We start from the raw sequence: 20,185 nt of genomic DNA on the forward strand, positions 1-20,185 counted from the left end.
TGTGTCTGAAAGTAATTGTCAACATGGCGGGAACCACGACTTCTGTAGTACTCAGTGCAGACATCAATTTCCAGATGTGCAATAAACTGACTTGTGAAACCCGGTATCTTTACAAATGCTCCTTCAACCTCCGTAGTGGGAGAACCCATAGTGTGTGTTTAGGAACAGTCTCAGTTCATCACAAGTTTAATGTAGACAGACAGCTCAGTGACCTATTCTGCTACATCTCATTCCGTTTGTTCCCCCAGAACTGATCAGTGGAATCACCAGGGAAATGAGTGTGGAACATTTATACCAGATTTGACAGTGATGATTTTTCCTTAAACCTGAACCAGTTTTGCTTCCTTGGAAGGGTCACAGGGAAGCCTTGCATACCATGCGGAGAAACCTAAACCTTATAAGACTGTAGTTTCACGTGCCTTGTGCGTAGCTTAGTAGGTTTTTAGAACCAGTTACAAAGTGCTATTTATATAATAGCCTGTCTTCTGCTGTGTTATTCCTTGAGGTAGAATGCAGTTCTGTATGTGAATCTGAGGCAGGTCAGCTACAGACATCTTTTTTTTGCCATCCTTGCCCCTGCTCCTCATTTGATGGTAGCATTCACTACTGTCGTCTTCTGTGAATATTATTTCATTTGAGACAAAGATCAACTGCTTGTGATCCAGGAATTACGAAGCACTGTTCCCCAGGCCAAACAATAATCTGCATGAACAGCTGTCTCCTACCCTGCTCGCGGATTGCGCACTGTCATTAGGGTGAAGACATGTGGCAACTCCCAAAGATGACATGGAGAAACTAGAACTTCTAGGCAGAAAAAAAGAACTACGCAAATGCTTGGTAGCCTGAGAATCATTGTTTTCTCCCTTCTGCAGGATACATTTTGGCCAGATCACAAGCAATCAATTGCTCGTGAAGGTGATGGAGAACCTGAAGAAAACCACAATCTCCAAAGTCAGTCAAGTAAGGGTAAGTGCTGTGAATGTGAAAATGACATGTTTGGGATGCCAGTCTGCCTCTTCCACGGTCTACAGCTCATTGATGACACAGGCTACGAGTGGCTGGTCAAGATGGGTTGGGCGAGTATCTCAAACAGTGTCGTACACCCTTCACTGGAATTGGACTCATTGCATTTATTCTGCTGTATTAACTATAGTAAGGCATGTGGCAAGCTGCTTCACAGTGCTGTGCAAGGAGTATCAGTAAAAAAAATTAAAATCCTTCATTTTGAATTGCTGATCTGATGGTAAAGCAAGTTTTCCCCTCATGAGACCAGTGTTGTAATCACTGACCTAAGACTGAGATGGGGTCCTCAGCAAATGATGCCAGCCTACCCTTGACCCAGCCTTCCAAGGGTCAAATTCCTCCCTGCCCCTCACACACACTAATGCCCATGCTCTGTCCACAGGATATACTTGGATTCAATATGGCCGGTCTTCAGTTCCTAAAGAGAGAAATCGAGTCAAAAGATGAAGTGATGTTTTTTGCTGATGCGACGGAACAGTTTGAAGAGAAAAAGCGGAAGCGGAAGAAGAAACAGAAGATGGTTCTTACAGTGGTCTAGCTGGGACAGGTCATGGAAGAGTTTATTTCACCAACGAGAGTGTGGGGTGCTCTCCAGCTGCAGCAGTGGTGTGGAAATACGAGTTTGGGCTATATGTAAGAAAACCCGTGGGAAATTTCATACAACTGCTAAACATTCACCTACAAATATTTTCAGGCCAAAAGGGAGGTAGTGAAAGGTTCAAGACTGCACCACCTTAAGGTTATTATTCACTTTCTCTTTACTGCTGCTTTTCCTGATCCGTGACTTGAGCACCTTAAAAAAAAGTTCTGCATGGCTGATTAGGCACTGCAGGGGCAGCGTCATGCAGCTAATTGTACCTGACATCACAAAGCCAGATAAAGAAGACAAGTCCTTCTTAAGCTAATTCTGCATCGGCAAACATTTTAGCCCTGGTTTCTAACATGTACAAGCATCTAACATCTGTCAAAATTTGATGTGATCTGTTAGCTTTGTTCCTGAATGTGAATGTTGGGCTCAGCCACCATGCAATGTGTGTATGTACCCCAAACATCTGCCAGACCTCAGGTCCTGCAATGTGCACACATTCCAAAATCAGAACAATAACTAAATTGTTTTGCTGTCATATCCATTTGAAACTGAGCCTTTTTCTTTCATCTGAACAGACGGGAGGTGTTCATGAATTTCTTTCTCAACCAAATAATGCTTCCAACAATAGTTCTTATTGTTTGGTGCTTTGTTAATGACAGCATTGTATGTGAATTTGTTTATAAAATATGTTTTCCCCTTAATAATTATTCTTTGCATTTCACTTATTTATTTTTTAACTAGTTTTAAAAATAAAGTATCCAGACTTCCCAGCCTCTTCCACCTGCTATTCTCTCAAATAAAGCAGTGACATTCACTCTCTGTGGGCTGTGAAATTAGTATTTTTATAGAGAACCATGGTAATATAGTTTAGATTTTCATGTGTTACATTTTAACTTAATACTTGCTTAAATCCCTGACAGTGCTATTTTGTTGGTTCAGTGGAATAGCCTTCATTTATTTAATACCTAAATAGTAGCTATCTGGATGTATAGATAAAGGATAAAGTCTTCTATAGTACCAATTTGCATATCCAAGCCAATGCTTTGAGGACCATAAGTTCAATAAACTCAGTTGGAGAAGATGGTTAAGTCCCTTCCTCCCCTTCTGGCAGTATAGGGTGTAGAAAAGGGAGAGAGAAAAACAGGCTACTATCTGTGTTCTGCTCTCATCTTATATAGTAATTCCACAGGGCTGAGATCTTGTAACGTTCCTGAGTTTAGCAGAATCCCAATCATGCTTCCAAACAGAATCCACAGTTAATGCTGAAGTAAATTTTACATTTTTCCCCTCTAAGTTGAAGATATGGTAAGAGGTTCTGTGTTACACACATACATACACAACGGGTCATCCCAGTAAAGAAAGAAATGGGAATTTTAATTAAACTTTAAAAACATGACTTCTGTATTTCTAGGTTATAGTCTTCCATGGGTGTCAGGATACTTGCATCACTGATCCAGGCATGCCATAGTTTTTTCTGCAAAATAAAATTTATAAAACTGTCAAAATATTAAAAACCTTTATTATACATCTTCTTGAAACTTTCTCAGAAGGCAATTTGGCACACAGGCAATTCATCAGTAAAGATGCAAATATCTACTGGAAGAGTGAAACGAAGTGTCTGAACAAGGAAAATTAGGAAGAATTCTAGATGACTGGATACTTGCGCTTCCATCTTTAATTTTTAAAAAGAAATGAAAGAATTGATCAGTAGTAAACCAGCTGACTCTGATTTCAGATAATTCAGATCCAGCACAGAATTTGTGACTTAAGTGCTTTTCCCAACCACAAGAATGCAACTTGGATCTCTGATAAGAGTGTGAAAGGTCCATTCATCCCTCTCCAGCTTTAAAAGTACTTCCTACATGCTTCAATGTAACCTTAGTAATGTCAAAGGGATCTGATGTTGAGCCATCAAAAACTACAGTGCCCTTCATTTCCTCATGAAAGGAGTCGAGGTGGACATCCAATCTTGGGAAGTATTTTTAAAAGGCTGTCCTTGCTAACCAAATCAAAGGCCTTTGTAAGATCTGTGAAGGCCACAAAGAGTGGCTGTCGTTGTTCCCTACATTTCTCCTGCAACTGTCTGAGGGAAAATATGTCAGTGGTGGATCTATTAGCTCGAAATCCACACTGTGATTTTGGACAGACTCTGATAGCAAGCACCTGTCTGCAAGCACTTCACTAATAGAGCCCTACTCTTTTAGGGGAAACTGTTATAAAAGGGATCTGCCAGTAAAAAAAGATTTTCCTTCTGCCAGATCTGGTAAAAATGTTTGTATAGCCAAATTGTTATACATACAGCTTCTGCACCAGCAGTTATGAGATGGCATGCTAATGGATCAAAAATATCAAATTCAAAATTTTAATAATTGAAGGTAGAGTGCTAAAGGCAACCTTTGGCTAGGAAGTCACATGGTCTACACAGGCTTTGACTCCTCCCCATCCACTTTTGAAAATGGCTTCTAGTTATTTTTGCACAACCTTAGTAATACCTTTTGTAAAGTACTTCCTTCTTTCCTTGTGAGGCTCAGTCTTCATGCTGACATTTACTGGATTAAAATTACCAACATCATTCATTGTTCACATGCACACGGCTAAATACATGTCACAGCTGCTACTGCTGCTTTAAAGCCATTATTGTAATACATAAAAAGGAAAGTATCCACATTTAAATATATTTACTTACACTAAGCAGGAAGCTTGTGAGGTAGTGTAACTCTAAAACGAGAGACTGGACTTGTTGAAACCAGACGGACAGTGGAGGTGTTTGTCCCTTGTGGGAAATTTGGTGATCTTTGGTCATAGAGGTTGCCTGTTAAGACTGGTGAGTGATACGTCAAGGATAAAAGTTCTGCTATGCATTTTAAGGTTTTGACCATGGGTGTTATTCCTAAAGGTAAAGAGAATCTTTTCAAACACAAGAGACTGCACTGGCCACTAGGTTCTATCTGAAACTTAATTCTGGGTGAAACAAGAAGCACTGAGTAACAAGATCTCAATTCAGTCAAAAAAAAGAGGGGGGGGTAATAACCTAGATACAGTTCAGTGGGAAAGAAAATTCTTGTTTAGGATGTAAAGCTTGATTCCCTGCAAGAACAATGCCCCAAATTTGTACTCACCAATAGATGAAGAGGAGTACCTTTTGCCAGAAATAAGATTCTGAAATTTGGAGAAGGCAGTTGATGCCAGCTACTTAACATCCTAATCCTTATCGACACTGAACAGTGCTTTTCGCCTGTGGATCTTGCCACTTGTTCTTGTCCAAATTTAATAATTTCTTTTTTCCAAAATGGTTTTCAATTGTTGCGTTGGAATTTTGTAATATGGCAGACTGAAAGCCAACCTGACTGCGTTTGAACACTTCAGCTGTACCTAAGGAACTCAAGAAGACGACTGGTAGGGCTCTAAGTCTTTTGGCTTTTAAACAGAGCCCTGCTTACTGCTCCATTTTTAATGGTCTGATATTTGAATCTGTTTTAGTTTACACTGTGGCACTGCATATTATGGTTTTGATATATGCTGCCTTGGGAAGATTTTAGCCTGATACAGTCTTTGTATGAGCTAAATAGAGACGGACATTGTAGTGGCTGTCACTGGGTTGAAGATCAGCACTCTATCCTGTAAAAATCAGCTGCAGGGAAAAGCAATAAAGGATATTTGCTTCTACAGGAAGGAAAAGTATTTCTGTTTCTGTGTAAATTTCAACCTGATGGCTGATTTTCCCAAAGCCCTCATCTCCTTCCACCCCAATCGCCATGGCAAAAATCTCTACTTCCAGCTCAGTCTGCAGCCCAGCAGCTATCTAGGAAAGACAGAGAATTATCGGCCATGAGCAGTTACATATAATGTATTTAATTCCATTTCTATAACGCGCCATTAGTGTTCCCATGTGGCAGTTTACAAAATGCAATAAAATGACATCAGTATACAGTAAGTCCAAAATACAATCAAACCCTGTGGAAACTACTTTTAAATATAAATGCACCATAAATTTCATTTAAACCCCACTATTTAATGTTCAAACTAACGGGGGGGGGGGAATTCCAGAGATTAAAAAAAAAACCCAAAACATTCCACTTGATTTTGGGGTTCAACCTCTATTTGTTCGGTTGAGCCAGCTTTTCCCAATGTGCTGCTCCCAGGGTGTACTGGTCTGCAATACTCATCAGCTCAGCCAATACAGCCACTTAGGGGCCATGGGGCTTGTCACCCAGCACATTTGGAAAGCAACAAAATAGGAAAGATGTTCCACATCCCTTCTGCACATTCTTACTAGTACTCCAGGAAACTAATGCTTGATAGGAGGCTGGGTTTCCTTTTTTCTAAGGTTGATATTAACTTTATATATATATAACTGGTAGTCTTATGGTCTTCAGAGATCAGCTCCTCAATATCTGTACTCCCTTGACATTCTACTCTTGCTGATAGCAGTCCTAGAGATGACGGTTCAGGCCAAAAGAAATTATAGGATGGTGTGGTGGAGCTCCTGAATCTAGGCAGCAGAAGCTTATCTGGGGAAACTGGCTAACATGTTTGAACAGAAAGCCATGAAAGAAGGTTTGAAAGCAGGAAAAAAATTCTAACGATCTATGCCACCTGATAGGTTATATGTGAGACCAGCGTCTCTTAAACCTATCTAGAATGAAGAAATCCTGTAGAACAAGGAGGAACTTTGAAAGTGGGTTAAGAGATGAACAGGCTGCCCGTGCTATCTTCAGAAACAGAGAGAACCCTGTGCAACTGAGCTATTTCACAAAGTCATACAATGGTGCCTTGCTTGACGAGGATAATCCGTTTCAGCAAAATCGCTGCAGAACGAAATCCTTAATCCTCGTCAAGCGAAAATAAAAAAAACGTTCAATGCGTTTCAATGGACTAAATACCTAATCGTCCAGCGAAGATCCTCCATAGGGTGGCCATTTTCCGGTGCCTGTAAAGCGAAAAATGCCTCCTAAAAACAGCGGCGAGCCATTTTGCACAGCGGGTGGCCATTTTAAAACCTGACGATCAGCTGTTTTCAGATTGTCATAATGTGAAGAATTGTCATAAAGTGATTTTTGGCCATTGAAACATCGTTATGCGATCGCAAAAGCGATCACAAAAACCTCACCGTCAAGCGGATTCATTGTTTAATGAGGTAATCGTCAAGCGAGGCACCACTGTAGTTGGTGCAACACACAGGGAAAGCAAAGAACCTGGCAGCAGGTCATGTCTGAAGCAGCTACAAAATCTAGACAGCTCCTCGGATGAAAGCAATGGAAAGGGGAGAGGTTTCTCCTGAAGAGGCCTTTGCATATTTTAGGCTGAAGAAGCATGGACTTCATACTTGCAATGATATTCTGTGAAGGGATACCACACAAGAAAGTCCAATGTCCTTTTTACACTCGTGCTGCTGTCTTACTATTTAAAAATATTAACTATGTTTTCTGAGCTCCAGAAGAAAATGCTGATGGTGGTGGTGGTGGTGGGGAAGCAGTACAGAGAAAACACACAATAACATTATATGGATAAGGTGCCCCATAAAACTTCAGAGAATGAACAGACTTCTGGGAAACATTCCACATGCAAACTGTTAGATTCTGCTAAATTATGGAGAGTAAGGACAAAAACAATATATGGAGTGTATATGTTACAGAATGTTATATTTCCCATCATATATATTCAATCCTTCCAAAAAAACCCACACAAAAAAACCTTTAAAAGATCGGCTTGTGTATTGTGGTATATTGCTTCTGTAGGCCAGATTCAAAACACCATGAAATGATCTAACCTTGCCTTGCAATATTGTGCCTGTATTCCCAGCAGAAAGAAAAAATACCAAGTTTTACATATAGGCAAAGGATAGCTTGAATGTTGATGATACCAATATCATCAATTAAGATGGTCTAGTGCAGTGGTTCCCGACCTTGGGAACACAGCTGTCCTTGAACTATAACTCCCAGAAACCCCGGCCAGCACAGCTGTTGGTGAGGGCTTCTGGGAATTGCCATCCAAGAACACCTGGGGATTCCCCATGGCTGGGAACCACTGGCCCAGTGCACCCACTCTTGTGCTCATGACCCTTCATACCTCTGTTCTCTTTCTCCCCATGTAGCTTCTCTCTCTGCTTCCCCCCGCCCGCCCCCATGTGTCTGTCTCTCTCCATTCCCTCTCTCTTTCCTCTCCCCCACCCAGCTACTCTGTGGGTATTTGTGTTTCTTTGTTGAAAGATACTTAGTCCTGTGATAAGGCTGAAGCAGTGGTAAGCATTTGAAAAATAAGGACTTATTTTGCCATGAGACAAAAAAGTAACAAAATGCAATTATAGTGGGTAAGTTAGGAAGGTTTCATTACAACATAAATTAAAACTTTAAAGGTACTTGTCCAACCTTCTCCAAATCTGGCACAGAGAAAGTCCATACTGCCTGTAATAAATCCTGCCATGTATCGTGATTCAATTAAAACTTTGTTTTAAGGAATTAAAACTTTGTTTAGACTGCCCTCTCCTATCAGAAACAGCTTATGGAATGTTTGACTGGTCATGTAGTATGCTGAGCACCAGAAAAGTATAGATTTGAAGAAATGTATTCTTCATATCTTTTTTTAAATTGTCCTGCACAGATGAATAATTTTAATGTTAGATCTTCTTGTACCACATATAATTTTTCTTAGGTTTAATCTTCTGATTCATGTGACCATCGATGTGAAATCAAGGTAGATTTTGCAGATTTACCTACTAGTTTCACTTTCTCAGCTTAATCATCAGCTCATCAGACAAGTGGTTATGCTAGACAATAACTTGTCTAGTTGTGTGAAGAAGCCCACCTTAAGATAAAATGAATTGTATAAATTAGCTGGTATAAACTGTCTCTTAGTTCCTTACAAAAGCTAATTTTGTTAACTATAGACAGAACATCATGACGTCTAAAACCATTATAGGGCTCACAGCCTTTACTCCTGCAGCTTAGTGTTGGAAACTTGTCACAGGCCACTATCTAGAACAAGACAACTGACAACCCAGCCCAATTACATTACTTACAGGCCCAGGGGTGTAGGTCACTCGCAATCCGGTAGAAGGAGGTGGTTGTTTCACTCGAAACCTGTCAAAGTAACAAGGAGAGTTGGCATCTTCTATGGGACTTATTAGTCTGGGAGATACGAAAGTATCCCATTTATAATATGTTTCGCTGTCCTTAATGCCAGTACTTTTCCTCCCAGAATGCTTCATTATATCTACAGCACTTTATTATACCTACAGTTCTTCAGCAATTGTGCCCATTCAGAAAGCATCTGATTGTTAGTTTTCTGCAAAAAGAGCATGTTCTAATCTGCACTGATCATTTTCTACTTCTGTCCAGAATATCATAATCAGCTCCTAAGATTACCTATGAGTAAATCTAGAGGAACAGCTAGGGATGGGGAAATGGTGGAATCAGAGGGCCAAAAAATATGTGGGAGTGAAATCAGATCTAAGCCGGACTGCTCCATTCAACTCCAGCATAATAACAGGCATCATAATCTGATGATTTCCTTTTTCCCCACTGCAGTTTTCTGAATCTGTACCCCTTTCCTCTGAACAGCTGCTTTGTGTGGGACATCACTCAAAGGCTTAACCTCATGGAACAATGATTCTTCTCATAAAACTGCATCTTTAAAAAAAACCACAACTCTTAGCAGGAGCAGTTGTGACTTCTGCTCAAACGAACATTGGGAAGGGTACCTGTGACAACAATAAAGTAGCACTTACAAGTTTCGCATCTCAGAGCACTTTGTATTAAGTATCTTGTCACTCTTTCAACATTCCCATAAATACTACTGTCAGTGTAGATCAGTGGTTCACAACTTTGGGTCTCCAGATGCTCATGGACTACAACTCCCGGAAATCCTGGCCAACACAGCTAGGGGTGAAGGCTTCTGCATGTTATTTGAAGACTTAGGAACTGCAGATTTCAGTGCACCAACATTATGCTGAACTATCTGTCACTCCCCTTTCCCATTCTGTTTGACATCTAATCTAATTTAAAAAACCCATGCTGAACATAAAAGCTTGTACAATGGTTTGTGACACTGTTATGTTTTTCCAGATAAAGGTATATTTTGGTGTCTTTCACACCACTTTCTTGAAGCAATATAACCAACTTAAATTTCTGTATGCTTTTCCTGCTAACAAACTTTGTGTTCACATAGATGAATCCTAGAGCTGCTGATTTTCAGACATTATTTGGTAACAGTACAGAAACTGCCCCAATGTAATCAAATAAATATACCTTCTCAGCTTCGATCTCCTGATATTCCTAATGGAGTGACTTGACATGTATCCAGCTATATGTAAACAGTATAGTTAAGGAAAGGACTCGAGGTAAAATATCTTGGTGGTCATTTGGAAACACAAAGTTTGCCAAGTGACCTCCAGCTAGTCTTATATAAGAACTTATAACAATAATTGCTGATTATCACTTGGCAGTGTTTCTTAGGTCCAGAATGCTCAGACTGTGCAGCTTGCCCAAGGCCACACAGGCTGGATCTTACCCTGGAAAGCACAGTGAGGAATTGAACTCCCAGCTTCTGAACTTACTGTGTTCTGTGTGGTCTTGGCCACGCTACACAATCCCAGAGCACTCCAAAAGGAGGAGGCCATGATACACCCCTTCTGAGTACTCTATATGTCGAAAGCTCTGGAAAAGGGCTCAGCCTAAATCAGAATTGACTTGACAGCACAAAATTAGTAAGAACCTTTTTGATAATATATGCAAACCTGCAGAAATCCATTCCGATGTTCTTCAAGATCACTGTAGCTGCATAGGTGGAGCCCTCCTTAAGAACTCCAAATATCACCTTAGGTGGGATAAGAAGGAAACCCAACAGTTGCTGGGAAGCTGCTGCAACAGAGCATGTACGGACTTTGCCAGAAACAGGGCCTTCATCCTTCACAAACGAGAGGGAGTAATTAGAAATGCCAAACTTCCAAGTTGTACTCCTAATCTGAAGGCAATCTGACAATAGTAAAATTCATTTATTCATTATATGAGCCATCTTATTATCTAATTATATACAATGTCTTTCCCATATGATCTGTGTATCCCATTTACATGTCCATGCGCTGAACTCAACCGACTTCAGCATGAAGATAATTATCTAAAATGAGCCTGGTGTCTTTGGCATTAGCAGGGACAGAAAAATTTCAGCAGCAGTTTTGATAGAAATGAACTTCAATGGATATGTGAAGCTGTCTTAAACTGAATCAGGCAGGCTACTGGTCCATTTGGCTAAGCATTGTTTATTCTGAATAGCCTTACATTTCCAATATCTGTTACTTGTTCCCAGTCTTGCTATATGATATCTTATAGCTAGGCATAGCAAAAACTGAACTCGGAGACTGCAACTGCATATGAAGCATATGTGGTTGAACATATGCTATGCCCTTGAACTGTGGCCCATTTCTAGGGCCACCGCAGCTCTACTAGCTATTTCTAGTCATATATAATTGGTGATCCTTTGGATTATACATTCAGGATGTTATTTTTGGATGCAAATTATCTGCTAACTTTGATAGTGCATTTGCTTATTTGCTCTGCAATTTATCTTTGTTCAAGAATGGCTACATGATCCATTCACAGAAGCAAAGTTCAAGGTTGAGCAATACCCTAATTAGATCAGCAAAATTTTACAAAGAATGTGAAATTTGTCTACAGATGTGCTGTCCATTGCTCATAGTGCCAGGCTGCCAACGATACACAGTGGAGTTTAAATTATACCACTTTTAACTATACTATTTAATCTGAAGACCACTCCAGACCCAAAAAGCTCATCTTACTTGCAGTAAACTGTACAAGTTAATAATACACTACAAAAGTTGGAGAATCCCATGAAGAAAGAGAGGTAGCCAATGCAATGATACACTTCAGTGTGGCCTATGGTCTGAGCAGCTCAGCCCCAGATTCTAGAGTCATGCACCCTCCTCCCTTGAACCATGTATCACCTACAATGCAGTTTTACCTACAACCAGCTACAACTGGAAATAAGGATGGATTCCTCTTCAGGAAACATGAGGAAGAGATTATACTCCTACAGTGTGAATTCACAGCGAGTGGAAGATTATTTTGCTTACCTTTTGCCTGGGCAGAGACAGTGGCTTGACCCTCTGTATGGATGAGGGCAGTTTCACCTTCTCTTTCCTTGGTGATCCTGCAGCATTCACCAAAAGAGACTGGATCTTTGGCTGGATGAGGAGCTCCAATTTATTTTCAGTTGTGTCTCCTTCTGTGGAAGAAAGAAAGGATTCCAAGGATGACGGCAGACCTCAGCAGCATTCTTATGGGGAGATGATGCAGTCAGAAGTGACTAGGCTAGTTTTCTGTGATGGAGGGGTTGGAGGGTGCCTCTGATGGTGCTTTCTCAAACTCCCTCATGCCTTTTCAAGATCTCAAACCACCATATCCCCACTTTCTGAGCTTGGCCAAAAGTTCAGGAAAACCAGAATGATTCAAACAGGAGTTCAGCATGGAAGAAGGGACTACTGTTACAGTGCAGAATGCAGAAATCACTGCCCTCTCATAAGACTCGCAAGAAATACAACAATGGATCTCACTGCCAGGTAGGGGAAGGGAAATGTATGACCCTCCAAATGCTGCTCCTGTCCACACTAATTAGCAGAGCCAGTGGGTAGGCATCATAGGAATTCAACGCAAGAATACCTAGAGGGCCACTTTTTCACGAGACTTGCCATATTTAGGAATACAGAGATACTAACAGACCTTTAGCAGATCTATGCTATACAGTTATAGCAGTCTGATATTATTTTAACCCTCAAAGGGATCCTGGGACTTGTAGTTAGAATTCTCTGCAGTAGTTCAGGAGAGTGCACCTGTGGCCTCTAGCAGAGTATCCTAAGCACCTCAACAAATAACAAGTCCCTGCATTCTACAAGACAGCACTGTGATATTTAAGTGATGTTGAACTGCTATTAACTGTGTAGTGTGGATGCTTCCCTTATTTCTCTGCCCCCTTCAGTAAAGCTCCTATAGTTCTATATCAGCAACTTTGGATATACACGTCACAGATCTCAAGCCCATCGACTGCATGATTATACTGTATTTCAAGATTCTCAATCATGTCCTGCCTGAGAATAACCAGTTGTTCGAACAATATATCAGTACATAAAATGATCAGGATTTTAAAAATACACAGGAATGATTCAAGTGTGTGTGTGTGTCTGTGACAAGTCCTATTGTTTCACTCAAACAATGTGTCACACATAGCAGAGAAAATGAACAGTGAAAAGCAGCATGTTTAATAATAAATAATGAGATATTAGGGCAAACAGGAGCAAGAAGTTCTGAGCATCCAACATGGATCTTCAAGCTCTTTGATTTACCTGTTCCAGAGAGAGCTGGATAGACCGCAGCACAGAATGAAGAGCCAACTGATAGATCAGGGTGTAAATCTCCAGAATGCTTGGTGGAGTGATCTTCTATGAAGATAAATTTGTTATTTGAATTTTTAAAAAAGGCTTTACATTCTAAATACAAAGGGTAAACTCTAGTGAAATTAAAGGGAACTATACACAACACTGTGGCTCATGAATAGTTCCTATCCATTTTAACAGGGCATGTACAGAAGAACTCAGGATTTTGTGCATTAATAAAGAAGTATTCCACAGCCAGGTCCTTTTATCTACAATAAAAGATACTGGGTCTTTTCACGCACATGGAGCTTCATAGCTGAATGACAGAGAATACTTTTCACGCATCGTAATTTCTATGATCACTCTGTAGTGACTTCTACCAAAGGAGTATCTTGCAGAGGGAAAGCTGGGAGTGGTCTTCCCTGAAGCTTTAATGTGTTGCTGCCAATTACAGCAGGCAACAGAGGACTTGATGAACAAAGGACCTGAATCTATATACTGTAAAGCAGACTCGTATGTTTTCACCAGTGTATCATGGAGGGTAAGCGACAACAGAAGTGTAGTTTGAATTTTACTGACAATAATTTCTTGTCAAGCCTGACAAGATAGTGACAAGTTCTAACCGGCAACCAATAACAGAGTAAGGCTGCAGATTTTCTGGGTGTGTCAAGAGGGAAAAATGTGAGCTTTTATCCCTCCCTCTGTCCCACACCTTTCTCCTTAGGAAGCCCAAAGTGGATTTTAGGAACCCCCTCTTAGACAGCCAGTTACTGAGAAAATCCTGCCTGAGGAGAAAGGTCTTTGCCTACTTGTGGGGTGGTCAGTGACAGAGAAGGCCTCTCTTGTGTTCTGACCAGCTGTGATGGGGCGAGACAGAGAAAAAAGCTTCCTCTAGGAAGCTCATAAAGGGAGATGAAAAGTAAGAAGTGTGAAGGCTAAATATTATTTTTATAACTACAGTGGTGCCTCACTTAACGATTGCTTCGTTTAACGAAAAATTCGCTTAACGATGGCTCTTTCGGAGCGATCTTGCGCTCCGTTTAACGATTTCCCCTATGGGCGATTTTCACTTAGTGATTTTGGGACCATGTTTCACTTAACGTTTTTGGTTTTAGGTCCCCCGTTTCGCTTAACGTTTTTTTTTTGACAGCCCCGTTTTTTGCTATTTTCAAAATATTCTCAAATGTTTAAAAAATGTTTAAAATACTTGGAATCGTTAGTGCACCTAATAAAACCTTCGTTAAATTAATTTGGCTTTGTTCTGAGTCTTTTTAAATTTTTTGTGAATTTTTTTTTCACCATTGAAATGCATTGAATAGGTTTCAATGCATTTCAATTGGGGAACCGCGTTTCGCTTAAAGATGTTTCCTATGGCAATTTTCGCTTAAGGACGGCAATCCGTTCCTATTGGAACGGATTATCCGGTTTTCAATGCATCTCTATGGGAAAACGTGTTTCGCTTAACAATGTTTTCCCATAGCAATTTTTTTTGAACCAATTAAAATCGTTAAGCGAGGCACCACTGTACCTTTTAAAAAATCTGTACATGTTACAGTAATAAGATCTTCCAGTACTTCATAAACCGTCAGTTGTCAAAGCAGATGGCCAGCTTTCTAAATAAAGCACCACAGCACAGAAGTCTTCTGAATTATGCATCCATAAACATTAAGGGGGTTTAGCTGGGATTGTATCATATGCCCCTCTATACTGAAAAGTCATTGATTCTGTACCAGGGTAATCCAAATTCTGAGCATCATTTTTTTTAAAAAATGAATTCTATAAGTTATGCAAATTAAGAAAAAAAATCCTTTTTTCTGCTTAATCAGTTCTGCTTCTGCTAGTTATGAAGGATGAGAAGCTATTTAGGATTCTGAAGGCCTGTGTATGGTCACTGGAAACTACCCCAGTCCACCCTATGGCTTCACCAGGTGTTGCACACATGCTTTTAAAAAGACAACCGACATTCTAATGGTAGAGTGAAATGCTGGTTAGTGCATTAAGTTTTTTCTCCAGACACACTAAATTACCACATGTACACAGGTATGCACATAGCCTGCTTTCTATTTTTTGCTAACCCTTTAGCATTCACGTTTTCTAATTACAACTGGATTTTAGGACATCAGAAAATTTTACACTCTCATCACTGCTTCTCCCTTCAAAATCTCTCAGGCCAAGGGCTTCTTCTGAATACTCCTTTTTTCATGTGTGGATAAGCAACTTTCTAATTATGCGCCTCTGTAGCCAGGGACAAACATTTTCTTCTGTCTTTTAAAAAGACTCATGATCAGTGCTATAGCCATGAAAAAATTAAGCTTGAAACCACTTGTTCTGGTAGTAACTCAAACATAAAGAGACACAAAGAGTACTGATGTTTTAAAAATTCTCTAGGAAGACCAATGAAGTAAATATAAGACACATTGTGAGAATTATTTATACTATTACTTTGGCTGTGGTGAGCCAAGAAAAGGAGCATGATATACTTTAGACAGAAGGCAGAGGACATTTTTATGATGCTGGAGCCTACTTTGCTATGTGTGCATATGGCTAAAACAGGTGTTTGATAACATTAGCACATGAAGAGGCAATGTGTGGTTTGGGTGATGGGGGGAAAAGAAAGTCAAGTCTATACAGTGTCCAAAATCCTGTTCATATAAAGTTACATGGCACATACTGGATGATATTATAAGTTCCAAGGCTCCCTAGGGATCCCTTTTGTCATGAAATGCCTTTAGAAGCCTTGGGACAGGCAAGCGGAATAGTGCAAAATTTCAACTTTGCACTATTAAAGGCTTCCACTCGCCAATCCCAAGGCTCCCCAAGGTTTCTCATGCAAAACAGAAGGAAAGAAAAAAGGAGCCCTAGGAAACCTCAGAACCTGAAAGGTAGAGATAGGAAGTTTTCAATTGATTTGAATGAAATACTACTAGCACCAGATGACAATGTTGTCTGGTTTGCACCATATTAACTTTACAGAAGAGAATTTTGTCCATTGTGGGGGGAAACAAAATGATCCCTTGTAATCCATTTGTGTTTGTATTAGTGATCATTCCAACTGTCCTGGGAAGGAGGGAAGCACCTTCTATTTTGTCTCCTGTGTGCCAATGCGTTCTTCAGCAGCACAGCAGAGTGGAAAAAAATTCAATGAACTTGGAAATATCGCCAACATGTTCAAATATGCTGACCGTATGAGCAAAAAGGGTACCAAACAAACTCAGCAGATAATCTGTATTACCTGAACTGTATCCAGCAGTTTTGCTTTCAATAGATTCTGTAATTGTACTCAGCAATGGTTCCTTATTTTCTTTCCCTGGGAATGGCGGAAGCATTTTTGAAAGATGCTCGATATCAGGAAGCTTTAATGAAAAAAAGGAAACAAACAAAAACAAACCAGAAATGCACTTACCAAGAGAAACTTTCAAAATAACAGTCCAAAAAAAGTTCCTCCACAATAGATAAAAAAATGTGTTTCCGGATACAGATACCTTGAAATTTACAATACAACAGAGTTCTTCTTTTTATTTAGGAAGATGAAGAAAACAGAGTAAGAACCTGGCCAAGTTTAATGGGATTTGCGTGATTGCAGGTGACAGCAAGATTGCAAATCTACAGCAATCAATTGCCATAAAACATATTCTAGCTTCAAAGAATGCAAGCATTGATACTAACTCATATTCTCCAAGGCCTTCTAATGTCATTGGATCCTAAACCTCAAAAATATAAAGTTATATTTGTTGCAAGTGATACAAATGTTCACTTGGGAGGTTCATTCTCTCTGAGAGGTTGAAGGCAAATCCATAGAAGCAAGTGAGGTGGTGAGGTTGACAGAGTTAGTTTATTTCACTGCCAAAAGGTACATCCAGTACACGGACCAAGGGAGTATGCTAGCATGGGATGGCCACATAATTTCCATAGTCTTTCTTTTCAGTTTCAGTCACAAGCCTATTAACAAATTTCCTGTCATCTTCAAGAAATAATGAATTTCATGTTCTTTTTTCCTTTTTGGTAAAGGTAAAGGTTCCCCTTGACAATTTTTGTCCAGTTGTGTTCGACTCTAGGGGGCGGTGCTCATCCCTGTTTCCGAGCCATAGAGCCAGCGTTTTGTCCGAAGACAACCTTCCGTGAACACATGGCCAGTGCGACTTAGACACGGAACGCTGTTACCTTCCCACCAAGGTGGTCCCTATTGATCTACTTGTATTTGCATGCTTTCGAACCACTAGGTTGGCGGGAGCTGGGACAAGCGACGGGCGCTCACGCCGTCGCGTGGATTCGATCTTACGACTGCTTGGTCTTCTGACCCTGCAGCACAGGCTTCTGCGGTTTAGCCCACAGCGCCACCAAGTCCCTCGTGGTGGCGCTGTGGGCTAAGCTTCCTTTTTGGATTATACATAAATAAACGTACACCGCAGTTCTTGAAAAATGCACATAAACTCACTTCAACCAAAGGAGAAAATACACATACACATTAAGAAATTATTTTTTTAAGTGTGTATATTGGGAAAAGAATATAAACAAAATATGCACGAATTCCCATGTAGTGCAAAAGTCTCCCAACTTGGCAAGAAACAAATGTGAGAAGAAATGGGGTTCGTATTTGAGGTTCAGTTTTATGTTCAGTCCAAAGAAACACAACAACAGAGATTAAGAGATTTTTGCATTCCCAGTTGTAAGGAATATTTTATGATCACAATGCAATGGTTTGCGCTGATCTAAGTTTCTCAACCTCCAACATCCCAATTACCTCCTTTTGTAGAAATTCCATGCCAAATTCTGATTTGAAGTAGGGAGGGATTACTTTGTTCCTTATCTTCGTAAGACATTCCTTTCCATTCTCAAGTTCTTGCCTATCGAGTTTTGAAACAGGAGAAGGAAAGAAAATACATTATGCTGTAATGGTTTCACACTATTTTCAAGTAATTTATCCAGAGCTTTCTTTATCCGTGGCCTGGTTTAGAATATCTAAAAATGAAAAACTGCATATGTTGACTTCTCAACCTGAGATGGATATCATCACTGTTTCAGAACTTTAACAAAACGATTAAAGAGAAAATTTCTCCATTTCTTCCCATTCCTTGCATTAGAAAATGAAGGATGTACCAGTAGAGCTAATGACTCTCTCCTAGAGAAATATAATGGAAATGAAAGAAATGACTACTTCTTTCCTTCACCAGTCATAAAATCACAGAATAATCGGTTTGGAGAGAGACTATAAGGCCATCAAGTCCAAGCCCTTGCTGAATGCAGAAATCCAAATGAAAGCAGATCTAGCAAATGGTTGTCCAACCTCTTGAATGCCTGCAGTTTTGGAGCACTCACTACCTCTCAAGGTACTTGGTTCCATTATCATACTGCTCTAACACTTAAGATGATTTTCCTCATATTCAACTGAAACTTTACTGTAACTTGAGCCAGTACTTATGTGTCCTGCACTCTGGGACGATCAGGAACAGATCCTGCCCCTGTATGACAGCCTTTCAAATATTTGAAAAGTGCTATCATATCTCCCCTCAGTTCTCTCTTCTCAAGGCTAAACATGCCCAGTTCTTTCAGTCTTTCCTCATAAGGCTTGGTTTCCAGTCCACTGATAATCTTGTTGCCCTCTGAACTTGCTCCAGTTTGTTGACAATCATCCTTATTAAAGTGTGGTGTCCAGAACTCTACTCATGTAGAGGCCTGTTCAATGCCAAATAGAGGGGTGCTAATACTTCATATGATTTGGCAACTATACTTCTGTTAATGCAGCCTAAAAGAGCACTTTTCTTTCTTTCTTTCTTTTTTTCTTTCTTTCTTTTTGCCACCACATTGCACTGTTGGCTTATATTCAGCTTGTGATCTACAACAATTCCAATATCCTTCTCACTCACAGTATTACTGAGCCAAGTATCCCCCATCTTGTAATTGTGCATTTGTGTTTTTCGCCCTAGGTACCGAACTTTGCACTTGTCCATGTTAAATTTCACTCTTTTGTTGAGCCCAGTGCTCAAGCTGATCAAGATCTTTTTGAATTTTGTTTCTGTCTTCAAGAGTTAGCTATTCCACCCAATGCTGTGTCATCCACAAATCTGAAAAGTATTCCTGCACTCCCTCATCCAAGTTATTAATAAAAATGTTTAAGAGCACCGAACCCAGGACTGAGTTTTGTGGTACCCCACTTGTTACCTTCTTCCAGTTTTAGTTTGCGTATGAGTCATTGAGTACAAATCTATATCCAACTGTGGACCCACCTGATAGTTACTGTATCACACCCGGTCATTTTGCTAATCAGAATATCATGGGGCACTTTGCCAAGGGCTTTGCTGAAGTCAAGATATATTATGTCTACAGCATTCCCACCATCTATCAGGGAGGCTGTCCAATCAAAAATGAGATAAAAATATGCAGGACTGGCAGGCAAGGACAAAGAAAAAAAGTTTCAGGCCCTTCCCTAACTTTCACTCCCTTCTACAGAGAATAAGGAAGAAAAATGTCATTCCCTTCTTATTGTTTGAATTCCTTGTCTGTAGTTTCTCCAAAAGCCAACTCACTGGTTAAAATTTTAAAAGCTACTTCTCCTTTTCTTCTTCTCTTGAAAGGTGGGCTTTTTAAAAAATGCTTTGATGCTGCCTCATGTAATAGTACAACAACAAAAACTCTTATTCCCTTTGCTCAGCAGTAAGTGAAACAAAGAAGATGTAGTGTGTCTCTTTGGTTTGTATCTTCAGAAGGCATCAGCAAGCCATTGCTGTTGTGTTCGCAAAAGTCCAACTTGCAGGATGAAGGCGATCTCAAATGTTGGAGGAAAAGAAAATGTCTCTAATATAAGCAGTGCCTTTGCTGGAGAAAGGACACTCATCACCACTGGCAAAGCTGTGGAATTCTGGTTAGAACTGCTACTTTAGTACAGTGGTGCCTCGCATAGCGAGGTTAATTCGTTCTAAAAAAAACATCGCTATGGGAAAACATCGTTCAGTGAAACGAGTTTTCCCATAGAGATGCATTGAAAACCGGATAATCCGTTCTAATAGGAAGGGGATTATCCGGTTTTCTCCCTCCCCCCGCGGCTTGGATCTGACCCGCGGCGGCTACCTCAGGCATGGCTGGACTCCCTAGAGTCCGGCCATGGCTGGGCTAGCCGCCGTGGCTCGGATCCAAGCCGCGGGGGGAGAGTGGGGGGTCCGGATGCCTTTCAGGCATCCCGGGCTTGGATCCCA

The 20,185-nt window shown here is 40.3% G+C and overlaps 2 protein-coding genes across 10 annotated transcripts in view; one reads left to right on the forward strand and one right to left on the reverse strand.

Moving 5' to 3' along the window:
* WDR3 (WD repeat domain 3) overlaps window positions 1-2,431 on the forward strand; it is a 35,979-nt gene extending 33,548 nt beyond the window's left edge. For all 3 annotated transcript variants that reach the window (XM_078386760.1, XM_072991745.2, XM_078386759.1), the window contains exons 26-27: window positions 873-966; window positions 1,406-2,431. In XM_078386760.1, coding sequence (XP_078242886.1) covers window positions 873-966; window positions 1,406-1,561 — 250 coding nt within the window. In that variant the 3' untranslated portion in view covers window positions 1,562-2,431. The remainder of the gene's footprint in view (window positions 1-872; window positions 967-1,405) is intronic.
* Window positions 2,432-4,298: 1,867 nt separating this feature from the next.
* Window positions 4,299-20,185, reverse strand: part of SPAG17 (sperm associated antigen 17) — a 111,795-nt gene continuing 95,908 nt past the window's right edge. For 3 of the 7 annotated variants that reach the window (XM_072991742.2, XM_072991741.2, XM_072991739.2), the window contains 8 exons: window positions 17,737-17,839; window positions 16,228-16,348; window positions 12,966-13,061; window positions 11,700-11,851; window positions 10,347-10,516; window positions 8,631-8,691; window positions 5,270-5,414; window positions 4,299-4,436 (listed from right to left, as the gene is read on the reverse strand). In XM_072991742.2, coding sequence (XP_072847843.2) covers window positions 4,300-4,436; window positions 5,270-5,414; window positions 8,631-8,691; window positions 10,347-10,516; window positions 11,700-11,851; window positions 12,966-13,061; window positions 16,228-16,348; window positions 17,737-17,839 — 985 coding nt within the window. In that variant the 3' untranslated portion in view covers window position 4,299. Of the gene's footprint in view, window positions 4,437-5,269; window positions 5,415-6,464; window positions 6,543-8,630; window positions 8,692-10,346; window positions 10,517-11,699; window positions 11,852-12,965; window positions 13,062-16,227; window positions 16,349-17,642; window positions 17,840-20,185 lie in introns of those variants that run through there. The other 4 variants (XM_072991740.2, XM_078386758.1, XR_012084166.2 and 1 more) reach the window with 4 other exon arrangements.

Source organism: Pogona vitticeps, chromosome 2 (genome assembly GCF_051106095.1).
Source record: "Pogona vitticeps strain Pit_001003342236 chromosome 2, PviZW2.1, whole genome shotgun sequence".
NCBI classification, from domain to species: domain Eukaryota; kingdom Metazoa; phylum Chordata; class Lepidosauria; order Squamata; family Agamidae; genus Pogona; species Pogona vitticeps.